At 45.7% G+C, this 11,733-nt stretch overlaps 1 protein-coding gene across 1 annotated transcript in view; it reads right to left on the bottom strand.

Annotated features, from left to right (window-relative positions):
- KIF26A (kinesin family member 26A) overlaps positions 1–11,733 on the bottom strand; it is a gene marked incomplete at its 5' end in the record, with an annotated part of 66,030 nt that overhangs the window by 1,216 nt on the left and 53,081 nt on the right. The window contains 5 exon segments of the mRNA XM_009072958.1: positions 496–646; positions 1,529–1,719; positions 5,315–5,520; positions 5,522–8,673; positions 9,215–9,377. Coding sequence (XP_009071206.1) covers positions 496–646; positions 1,529–1,719; positions 5,315–5,520; positions 5,522–8,673; positions 9,215–9,377 — 3,863 coding nt within the window.

The following is an 11,733-nucleotide window of genomic DNA, read 5'->3' as shown; positions in this document are numbered from 1 at the left end:
AGTTCATAAGAGGATTGAAGCATCTCCCCTATGAGGACAAGCTGAGGGAGTTGGGGCTGTTCAGCCTGGAGAAGAGAAGGTTGTGTGGACACCTTGTAGAAGTCTCTGAGTATCTGAAGGGGCTGCACGGGAAATTCAGGCTAGATATTAGTACAAAGCTTTTTCCTGTGAGGGTGGTGAGACACTGGCACAGGTTGCCCAGGGAGGCTGTGCCTGCCCCAATCCTGGCAGTGTTCACAGCCAGGTTGGCTGAGCCTTGAGTAACCTGCTCTGGTGAGAGGTGTCCCTGCCCAGGGCAGGGGGTTGGGACTAGATGATCTGTAAGGTCCATTCCAATCCTTAAATTCTATGATTCTAGGAGATTGAGTCAGAGACTATTTTACAGCTCAATCCCACAAAATATCTTACCAAATACTTTAGTTTTTCAGTGGGACTGCTGACAGGCCAAAAATCTGTTAGATGCTGATAACACTGCTGCTTTTGCAAAATACTTACAGTCTTCCTTCCACTTATTTGGATCCATCATCAACCGGCACTTTGTCTCTTCCAACTCTTCCTTCAAAAACTCATGCTTGGCCTTGACTTCTCTGATTCGCTGCTGGCGCCTTTCCAGTATCTTCAGCTTGGTATGGAAATACATCAGACCCTTTAAAAACACAGAAAGACCATTCCATGAGTTAGCCTGTTGTGGGCTGAGCTCCAGCACTCTGACACACATTGCTCCCAGTTCATTGCTTGTCAGAGTTAGCAGGTGGGTTGTTTGCTTTGGTTGTGGGATTGGTGAGGTTTTTATGGTTCTTTGGGGGGTCTTTTTATTTGAAGTTCACATGAATGGATTCTAATCTAGAGGAACACCAAGTTACATCACTTGAGCATTTGTTGCACTTCTCTGAATTAGCAAACATCTCTTAATACATTCTGAAATGATTACTGTTCATAGAGAAATGGTTTTTCCAGTGGTGAAAATGATAAGCACAACCTAATGATAACATTAAGAGTTACAGTTTGTAACTAAAAGATATGAATTCTTATTTTCTTAAAAGCATTCCTACCTTCTCAACATCCTGGAAAGGCTATTATGAAAGAAATGGGAAAAAGCATCAGTAGAACATATAATTCTAGTCTCCAAAAGAGAATTAGCTGAAGTGTTTTCCAATTACAAGTAAATTAAAGTCAGTGTATCCCTGCTTTAATAGATTCCTGTCATTTACATAAGGAGTTAATGACCCTCTCGTTGAGGGACCCTGTGAGGTTTCATCAGTCAGGCTAAGATTATGAAGTCTTCTCATAACGTATTCATTGGTAACTTCCATTTACACCATCAGTCATGTTAGACACAATTAATTTTAGGCAGTAATCATTTCCATTTTCTGTGTTAAGGGTACCCCAACATATGAATTGTAAAATTAATAATTATAGCACTTTAATTGCAATCAATTTCCTCAACACCATTCCAGCATTCAAGCAAGGACTCTGTCTGTATATTGTAATTTAAGTTGTCTACAGTTGTTGTAAAATATGTGCTGACCTCAGTTTCCTCTTGTCTGTGTCGCTGTAATCGTTCCACATCATCAATCTCATAAACTTTAATTTCAAATGGCTCTTTCAAAGTGCCTGGCAAAGGTGGGAGATCAACCCACTGGCCAGTGACACTGGGTTTTCTTCCTAGGGAGGCAGCATCTGGCAGGGGAGCAGGAATCAGCCTACGACGCTGGAGACCTGAAATACAGAAAACAAGCAAATCTCAGACTCCAAGAGAGTACCAGGCTGCAGAGCATACTGCAGTGAATTAAAGAAAGATCCAGGTTCTCAGAATACTTAGGAAGAAACACTTTTCTTGATCTTTTCCTTTTAGTAAAATACCCTCAGGCTGCTAATTGAGTTACTGCCTTGACAAAGTGCATTTCACTCGGTTCACAGATGGGAGTAACAGCAGTTCCTCTCTCAAAGCAGATGTCTGAGCATCAGTGCTTTATTCTCTCCTTGCAAAAATGTTTTGCCTGGATTGATTTTTCTTTGGTGGACTACAATGGTATTCATTACCTTGCAATAGCAATGAGAGAGTGAGTAATAGTGAGAAATCTCCTCCTCCTCCAGTTAAAGCCAAGCAAGGCTATGTAAAATCCCTCTCACTGTACTACCTCTTCACAAAGACCAAAGAGTTCTCTCCAGAGCTACTACTGATATTTTAGGGTGATGTTTTAACAGCATTTTTCTGTGACTTTGTGGGTTTTGAGGCACTCAGAAGGCATAGACCAAGCTGCAAATTGAGCCGCCTCTAATGTTGAGACCTATCAGCCCTTTGCACCAGCACTGAGAAGCTCAGAGCACGACAAAACTCACCAATTCTGGGAACCTGCTCCCAGATTTACCAAGGAACAGCAAACTACCACCTTGATGCATCTGCTAGGGCTCAAGTTTCATGAAGCTGAGACTGAGTTATGCCCTTCAAAAATGCTAATACTTTTGAGTAGAAGAGTTGGCACTCTGGTATCCAGCATTTTTTAGTCTCTTTATTCTCTAAAAGGCTGAACTTTACAGTACATGTGTCAAGGATGAGTACATGCACAGAGCTGGTCAGGCAACATTAACAAGGCTGCAATCCAATCCCTAGGTAGAGGAAGGCTGAAGGCTGCCGGAAACAAGCTGAAATGACACATTAGCAGTAAGTATAAGCAGTTGTGGGGTGACTGGTGACAGTCAATTTAGTACCTAATTTTCCTTCTCTTACTAAAAACAAACTCAGAGGTAAGGAGTCTTATTTACTGTGCTCTTACAAAAGGGAGCACAACAGACAGAGGAGACAGTGCTGCTCAGAGGACAGTGCTGCCAAAATAACTTCTGGGTTGAGACCTCTACAGGAGAGGCAAGTGGAAGTTAATGCTGTCAGGTAAACCCTATCATGAACTTCAGCATAAAAGTATTCCACCTGAATAAGAGGAAAAACTTCTTTCCTGTCCAGCCACTGAGCACTGGAACAAATTGCCCAGAGAGGCTGTGGATTCTCCTCACTGGAGGTGTTCAAGAACTGTCTGGACACAATCCTGAGCCATGTGCTCTGAGCTGGCTCTGCTTGAGCAGGGAGGTGAGACCAGATGACCCACTGTGGTCCCTTCCAACCTGACTGATTCTGTGATCATGTGAAAATGGAGACAAAATCCTAGCAGGTACCCCCAAAGCAACACACCCCCACCAATACCTGAAGAGTTACTTCTTCACACATTCTTAAGAAAAACATCCCTTATTCTTAATTGCATCTTTGCCAATTGCTAAGGAACAAGAACAAAACAGGAATTTTTTGAAAGGCAAAGACTTGATTCTACTTCTGCAGCACCTGTTCATCATTCTCACAACCCCAATTCATTTAGCCTGAAATACCACTATAGTCCTGTTGGATGAAACCACCCACTGTAACTCTGATCCTGTAATTACTTTGGTGACAGCAGGACCCTCTGAAGAGGACACCAAACAGATGCAGCCACACACATGCAATAAACATGCAAACTTTTTATCCAAGGCCAAGGCCAAGGTCAACATCATTTCTCCAGGGATGAAGTTAAAGGATAAGGGGACAAGGTTTACGTTGGCATATGGGAGAAGGATCTCTCCTTAAATCCAGAAACTGCATGACTCCAACACAGTTTGGAGCAACATAAGCTACTCCAAGAATCTCTAATAATGTGCAAAGTTTATGGTTATTTTCAGACAACCGTGAGCCTGAACCAAACATTTCTCATAAGAAATATGATGAACTTCCTAGAGCAAACCTCATTTCATCTATAAAACACATCATTTTTTCCAAGTCTACAGCATTTCAAAAAAGAAGTAATACATAATTTACTCATATAGAGCAATTACAACTGGAAAAATAAATAGTTTGTCATTTTTAAAGACCTTATAAGCATTTCCTGGGGCAAAAACAAATACAAATCCATCAGTGGGTAATGCCTCCTCAATATGTGCGCAACTTATACAGTTGTTAATATTGATTTGTAGGCAAGGTTTAAGAGGTTGATACCCTGTGGAAAGAGAACTGCAGCAAATGTTCCACTAAGTTTCCAAAATGATTTATCACCTGCTGAAGCAACACAGTTGTTTGGACCAGAAAGCACCATGAGATCTAAGTCAGCTTCACTCATTTGGTTTTACTGCCAGAACTGAACACCATGGGTACCTACAGGGATTGCAAGAATTGCTGCTTTCCAACCAAAAGTTCAGATTCAGCTCATGGCTGATATTGGTTCCTGTTATATTTGCTCCAGTCAGTATATTCAGGTGGCTGAAAGATTGTCTGGTGGTCATTAGCTATATGGCACTGATTGCCACTGATTCTTTATGACAACAAAGGAGCACAACCTACATCAGTAAAAATGAATAATGTGACAGCAATCATATGAACCTGATTTTCAAAGTACACTTGACTGCAATGGCAATTACATGAGCACCACCTGCAAAAGCAATAAGGAAAGGCACCAGAGGGAAGGAAAGGGGACCTGGCTCTCAAACACCCAATCTTTACATGGCATGGGCAGACACAAAGGGAGCCAGAGTTGCCTCTTCTGAGCAACTCCCCCAGTCAGTTCCCTACTTCTTATAACATATACACCCTAACATTTCTTTATCTAAACACTATTACAGTGCAATACAATAATTCTGCAATTAGCTGCTAGCACTAACCTCTGCATCTTAGGCACACACCCTACTGCTCTGCCCCTAAGCCCAACCTAAGCACACCCAGCAATCCTCATTAATTCACAAACACTCTTCTCCCCTCCAGGCCTAGTCCTTTGTTTACAAACCACAGTCCCAGCCTGTATCACTGATGCCTCGAAGCAGAGCTCCTCCTCTCCTCACTGCTCTTCTCTCACGGGTTTTCCAGGACACCCACTCACAAAAACTCATCGGGACTCCCCCAGCACCCTCACTTTTCCCAACCCACCCATAGTAACCTCCTGATTTGGGCCACCCTGGTGCTGTGCTCCCTGCTGGACCTGCTGATGGAAAGAAGAATGTCCTCCCACCTGCAGCCTCCTCCCTTGTAGGGAGGCTGCTGACGCCCCAGGGCACCCTACACCCCTCCTGCCCTCTCCACCGCAGCACCTGTGTCACACCTGCACCTTTGAAGTGAAATAAATGACAAGGAGCTGCTGTCACAGCAATACACATGCACACACAAGCGCGTGCAGTCAGTCCACCTCCCTGCTCTGAGTCCCCTCCAAGCCTCCTCTCCCTCTCAGAGACACCACAAAACTCCTTCCCAGGGATGCAGCAGAGCACCAGCAGACACTTGGTCACCTGCCTCTGCATATCTTACCCGTTGATCGTTTCTTTGGGGATTTAAGGCTCCTCATCCGACCTGGCGATGACATCCCACTCTCACTCATGGAGTCGTGTGCTGAAGAGGCACTGCCAGTGGCCTCGCTGTCCCTAATCATGCTCTCATAGCCACTGCTGCCCCCGCTGTGGTAGAACAGAGCTGTCCTGCCCATGGCTGGGGGTTCCCCCCCCCCCCAGGTGGCGGCCACGGCTGTACCTCTGCGGCCGCCGTGGGGCTGTTATCTTGCTGTATGGAGATGGCAGCACTGGCACTTGTGACTTCTCATCGCTGAGGTTGATGCCGCTGTCGTTGCCGCTGTCGGAGTCGGTGGAGCCTCGGAAGTGACCTGCCTTGGCAGAGCCACCCGACACCAGCTCGTTGACGCGGCTGTTGGCTGCCCTCATGGCCTGCTTGGTGCCCATGATGGTCCCTCGGCCGGGTTTGCTGCTGACAGGCTGCACAGAACGGGGGGTGACCTTCCCACCAGGAGCCATGCCAGAGCCCTTCCCTGCAGGCTGTGCCAGGGACTTCACAGAGGAGCTGAGAGACTTGGAACCACTGGCAGAGAGCCCACGGTTTTTATTCCCACTGGCTTGCACCTTCTGGTTAGCTGTGGGTTTTGCCTGGCTGGTTTTACCCGGTGCAGGGGCAGTGAAGGGTGGCAAACCCATGCTGGAAGCAACAGGGGGGACCCCCAGCCTGGGGACGGAGCGCCCTGCCCGGCTGGTGCTCCCACTCTCTCTTGCCACACTTGCTTTGGATCCCACCGATGTCAGGCTGTCACACCTCTCCAGAGACATGTGGCTCCCATATCGGTGCACAGCTTCACCCTTTGACGCCTTCACCTTTAAGCTGGAAGTCATCTTGGGCAAGGAGTGGTCACCCTTCAGGTTCATTTTGCTGCTGGTACTTTCACTGAAGTAAGACCCAGCTTTCAATCGCAGATCTGCTTCATCTTCAGCCTTTGGCGTGGCAGCTCTGGCAAAGTCCAGGCTGGAGCCTTTCCCCACACCATTACCCAGACCAACAGGTTTCTGTTCCAGGCTTGATTTGCGCACAGGAGGTGTTGGAGGTGTTGGCCCACCCGGTCTGGGCAACATGGTTGACTTCTGTGGTGTGTTCTTCTTTCCCAGGGATGATTTCAAGCTGCCAGTGGCCAAGGGAGCATCCGAATTCCCTCGAGTCACGGACTCTGACAAAGTACTGTTAGCGTGCGACACCGGCATCACTCCCAGTGTGGTAGCTCCTCTCTTCAGCTGTGGCATCTTCATTGCAACTTCTGACTTCTTTGCAGCTCCGCTGGAGGATTTGCAGGCCATTTCACAACCATCGACAACCCTCTGCGAGCAGGCAAGCATAGTCTGTGACTTTGTTGGCCTGGATGCTGTGCCAAAATACTGGGCAGCTTTTTCTGGCTGCTTCTCAGTACCAAACGTGTGAGATTTCGGAGACAGCAGTGAGTCTGCAGGTTTTGCTTCCAGCTGATAATCGGTGCGTAACAGCCAGGGATCTTCGAACAGACCGTGTGGATTCTGCAGCTCTTTATAGCTGAGGGCAGTATTATTGTGGATTGGAGAAGAGGTAGTTTTTGTTTTCCTAGGAAGACTAGAATGTATTGTTTCTATCACAGGCGTATCGCGAGAATTACTGAACTTAATTTTTACGGGCTGATCAGTGACACAAAAAGCACTTTTAATCTGAGATGCTTTGGTAGTTTCAGAGGTTTGAGGGCTCTTGCCGATGCCTGAGGACAGCTTGCTGGAACTCAAGCTGTCGCTCTCCAGTTCAGAGAAGCAAAATCCACTGTCGTTCAGAGCGCTTTTCAAGGGGACACACAAATGGGATGGATCCAAGCTGAAGGGTTCCTCGGACTTATTACAGCTGTAAGATGACTGAGCAACAAAACTGTCACTAGATTGGGCTCCATCACTTTCAATGGTACAGATGCTGACTTCACTAAGCCATGAACTGATGGAGGAACGTCTGCTGCTGCTAAAGGGATCCTTAGCAAAGGGCACAACAATATCAATATTTACACCAGCAGAAGTCTCCTGTGAGGTATAAGCATCAAACTCATCGTTTATGCTGCTGATAATACTGACTGGCCTTGAACCTGACGCAAGGGCCTGAAGGGAGCAGTCGCTGTTAAAGCTAATGATGCTGGAAGGTCTCCCGTTATCCATAATGCCACTTATAGAGAGCTCTTCCACCACTGTGAAAACAAGCTCATCCTCTCCATTCAGCTCAACAGGCTGCTGCAAAGTCACTGTGGTGGTCAGAATGTCCCGATCAAAACACTTCCCTCGGAAGGCTGACCTGAAGCTGTGCACCTCTATCGCACCTGACTGATTCTGGGAGTTGCTCCCAACCAGGAATGTGCTTCCTACAGGGTTTTGCTCAGGTTTGTTTCCCATCTGCTTGCTCATTCCCACAGGAGGAGTCCGAACTGCGTTGCTATTGTCCGGCTCCAGATTTTCAGGTCTGGAGCTCGGTGAGTGCTCTCTCTGCTGGGGAGGGGGAGGTGCTGGGCTTGGCAAGGGTCTCTTCACGTACAAGGACTTTTCCTTAATGACACATTCAGCCATGACCTTATTCTGCTCTGGATTCCTTGAAGGGCTACACCTTGAGGACTGCAGGGAATCAGTGATTCTCTCTCTCTCTCCCTCCAGCTTTGAGTCTATTATTCTGTTGTCAGCTCTGCTCTGCAGCTTGGAGAGCTCTGCTTTCAAGGGTGATGTGCTCTTCTCATGACAATTGCCATTGCCACCCTTTGGTGCAACAGCCTGGAATGGAAGGTTCTGTCCTTTCTTGGGAGATGCAGTTTCTTGTGGAATGGATTTCTTAAATCCTCCAGAAGGAGAGGATATTTTTTCCTTTATCATCTTAGACTGTGCATTTTCTGTAGCTCCAGGGCCTGGACTACAATTGGAGCCAACAGAAATTTCTCCACAAGCAAACTTCATGGGTTCCTCACTTCCATCAATGCACTCTAACCTTTCTTGCAGTTCAGCAAAAGTGTTGCATTTAAAATGGTCCTTGTCAGAACTCCTCCCAACAGCGGAATTGTCTTTGTTTCTCTTCTTGTTTAGGGACGGGATTATGGGAACAAACTCTGGAGGACCTTCATTATCTGTCAATTCCCTGTCAGACAATGCTGCACCATTGGGACCAACATAGATGACAGTATCACAAGACTGTTCACTGCTGGAGGAATAATCAGGATCACTAGATATACTCAGGACAGGAAGGTCAGGGTCAAGGGCAACAGTTCGTGGGTGGAACGGTCGTAAATGTGGAGGTCTCCGGACATGTCCTTCTTCACATGAGCTCTCTCCTCCAGACGAGCTGGATGCATACTGCAAATAACCAATAAGGGAAGAATTATTAATTGATAATTAAGTGTATATATATGTAAATATACCTGATTAAAAGGTCAGGTTTGCTATATGCTCTGTGCTTTGTGTATCCTAGTGAACTACATCAAGAGGGAAAATATTAGAGGGGAGGGTGGAGTAAAATCACAAGGTCATGCTACATAGATTTCACTGTATGAGGAGTAATACAAAAATCACACCTTTTCAGATAATTTCCATTAAATATCATGTATTATCTTTCTCCTCAATAGATTTCTGTTCATTCCTTATTGATTGTTAATGAACACAAACAGAAGCTTTTGAGATAGTACCACACGTAAGCAAAGAAAGAACACGTGCGCGAAATAAAAAAGAAAGGAATTTCAGGATTCAGGCTCTGTGCCAAGTCATTTGCCAGCTCCTCTCCTGAGATTTTATGCATTTCGCATTACTTCTTACCACAGAGAAATCCCACGTTCCTCTACCTAGAGGTTAGGAAAACTCATTTTCGAACGAATTAATTTCTGCAGGTTTGTGAACCAACCTTGGATTTCTTCTTCCTCATGCGGTGGATCCGTGATGCAAGTTGAATGGTGGTGAGAGTTTCTGCATAATTGGCTGGAGAGTCGGAAATATGAGCAATCATGGTTGTTCTGCAGTTGATGTTCCCAAGGGATTCCCTCAACAACATTGTCAACTTGTTGTCCCTGTGCAACAAAGAAGAACACTAGGGTGACTTAAAGACATCACAATCTTTTTTTCTGCAGATTTTTATACCACAAGCTGTGCTTTCACTCTCATAGGACACAAGCACGGAAGGTACATGTAGATAAGAAATCATAGAATCAGCCAGGATGGATAAGACTTCAAAGATCATCAAGTCCAACCCTACCATGGTCACTAGACCATGGCACTAAGTGCCACATCCAGTCTCAGCTTGAAAACCTCCAGGGATGGTGAATCCACCACCTCCCTGGGCAGCACATTCCAATGCGTCTCCGTAAAAAATCTATTCCTAATATCCAACCTAACCCTCCCCTGGCAGAGCTTGAGTCTGTGCCCTCTTGTCCTGCTGCTGGTTGCCTGGGAGAAGAGACCAACCCCCACCTGACTCCAGCCTCCTGTCAGGGAGCTGCTACTTCCTTCTCAGATGAGAAGCAGTAGTAATGCTGTGGCAATGTCCCCTCCAGGATACGCAGAGCCTTTGCCCTCTGGTCACCTTGCTTAGCCTTCTGCCTAAACAAGCCTTGTGATTGACTGCTGGAGGTGTCTGCCTGGCAGCCAGTGTCCCCTCATTTCTTCCAGATGGCTGGATGACACCCCAGTGAACTATGTTGCCTGGGCTCTCAATGAACCCAATTTTGCAAATAATGATGAAAACTGTGTGATAATGTTGAAGATTTTGGTGAGCAAAATAGAAACAAAAAACACTGGGGTAAAAATTTAGAACCAAAACCCAAGATGTTTGGGATGCACTTAAATTTGAGGCTACCCCACAAAGAAGTAGTTCAATGACACTGATAGCTTTTCATAACAAAGAAACTGAGGTTTGAAACCATGCCATCACTATCAGGAGGCAAATATATCACAGAGAAAGAAGGAGTGTATTTGGGTAAATGGTCTCCCCTGAGCCTTCTCTTCTCCAGGCTGAACACCCCCAGCTCCCTCAGCCTCTCCTCATGGCACTTGTGCTCCAGTCCCTTCACCAGCCTCCTCTTATTGACCACACTTAAAATGTGTCTAAATGCACACAAAGATATCAATATTTTAATTTATTAGCCTGTGTATTTGCAGTACTGTAAGTCACTTATTTGTTGCTTAGAAAATTCAAAACCAGTTGATTGAGAACTAGTTATCTCAGGTTTAGCTCATATTACCCTAAAAAGCTCATAAGTGCTGTATTTTTAGCTGAACACACTTAGTACCTGGATAGTTACACTCTGTGAACCCTCTGCAAACAATTTTGATAATAAAGAAAAAGATGTCAATAGTAAGAAATCTCTAAACAAATATAACAGCATTAGGTACCAGAAATGTATTGTGTCACCCAAACTAACCTATTTTCCATTCTGCCACATGTGGTCTGCTCTGACACAGCAAATGGGAAGCAGAACTTCATAGAGTCTTAGGATTTGAGGGTTTGGAATGGAGCTTAGAGATGATCCAGCCCCAACCCCTGCCCTGGGCAGGGACACCTCCCACCAGAGCAGGTTGCTCAAGGCTCAGCCAACCTGGCTGTGAACACTGCCAGGGTTGGGGCAGCCACAGCCTCCCTGGGCAACCTGGGACAGTGTCTCACCACCCTCACAGGGAAAACTTCTTCCTAAGATCTAGCCAAAATTGCACTTCCTGCAATTAATTCTCTGAAGGCTTTCCTGGTGGTGAAAGTCCTCCATCATGGACAGCAAATCTGACAAGAGAGGTGACATTTTGTCCTGCACTGATCTCCAAGACATTTCTCCCCAGAGCTCCCTGGAAGCTACTTCCTACTGCCCACCCTGAGCTGGTCCAACATGAGGGAGCTACTGTCACATCTGCTCACTGAACCATGGTAGGTGACAAAGTTGAGAATCTGCCCTTCCCTATTGTAACCCATGCATCCTCTACTCCATAAACAAACCTAGCAACTAGCCTGAGGAAAATATCTTTCTGCCTAATAAAGTAAGAAAAAAACTCACCTGTCTGAGATGCATCACTAGATAAATATGTGAAATGACATGATTGATAACAGCAGCACAAAGTTATCATGCATGAAGACAAGCAGCAATTAAATTTAAGGACTGAAGGCCAAGTTCTGGTAAGGGTGTTCACAATGTGGCTGTTGTCTTTAAGCTGGGCTGCCCACAGGTGTGTTTGACACAAAATTATTGTCAAGTACACTCCACAAAGGAACACAGCTAAACTTTCACTTCTGCTGAACAAATGTGCAACATGGTTATCTTCCTTTTTACAGCTGAAAAGATGTACCATTCAAAAAGGCATTACACCTTTGATGACCATCCCTGATAAGCTCTGCAGTAAGGAGAAAGACTTGGGAGTGACAGTGGATGAGAAGCTCCCCAT

This window comes from Acanthisitta chloris, unplaced genomic scaffold (genome assembly GCF_000695815.1).
Source record: "Acanthisitta chloris isolate BGI_N310 unplaced genomic scaffold, ASM69581v1 scaffold1794, whole genome shotgun sequence".
NCBI lineage: Eukaryota > Metazoa > Chordata > Aves > Passeriformes > Acanthisittidae > Acanthisitta > Acanthisitta chloris.
The sequence above is the reverse complement of the archived record's forward strand: the minus strand, read 5'-3'. Positions and strand labels throughout refer to the sequence as shown.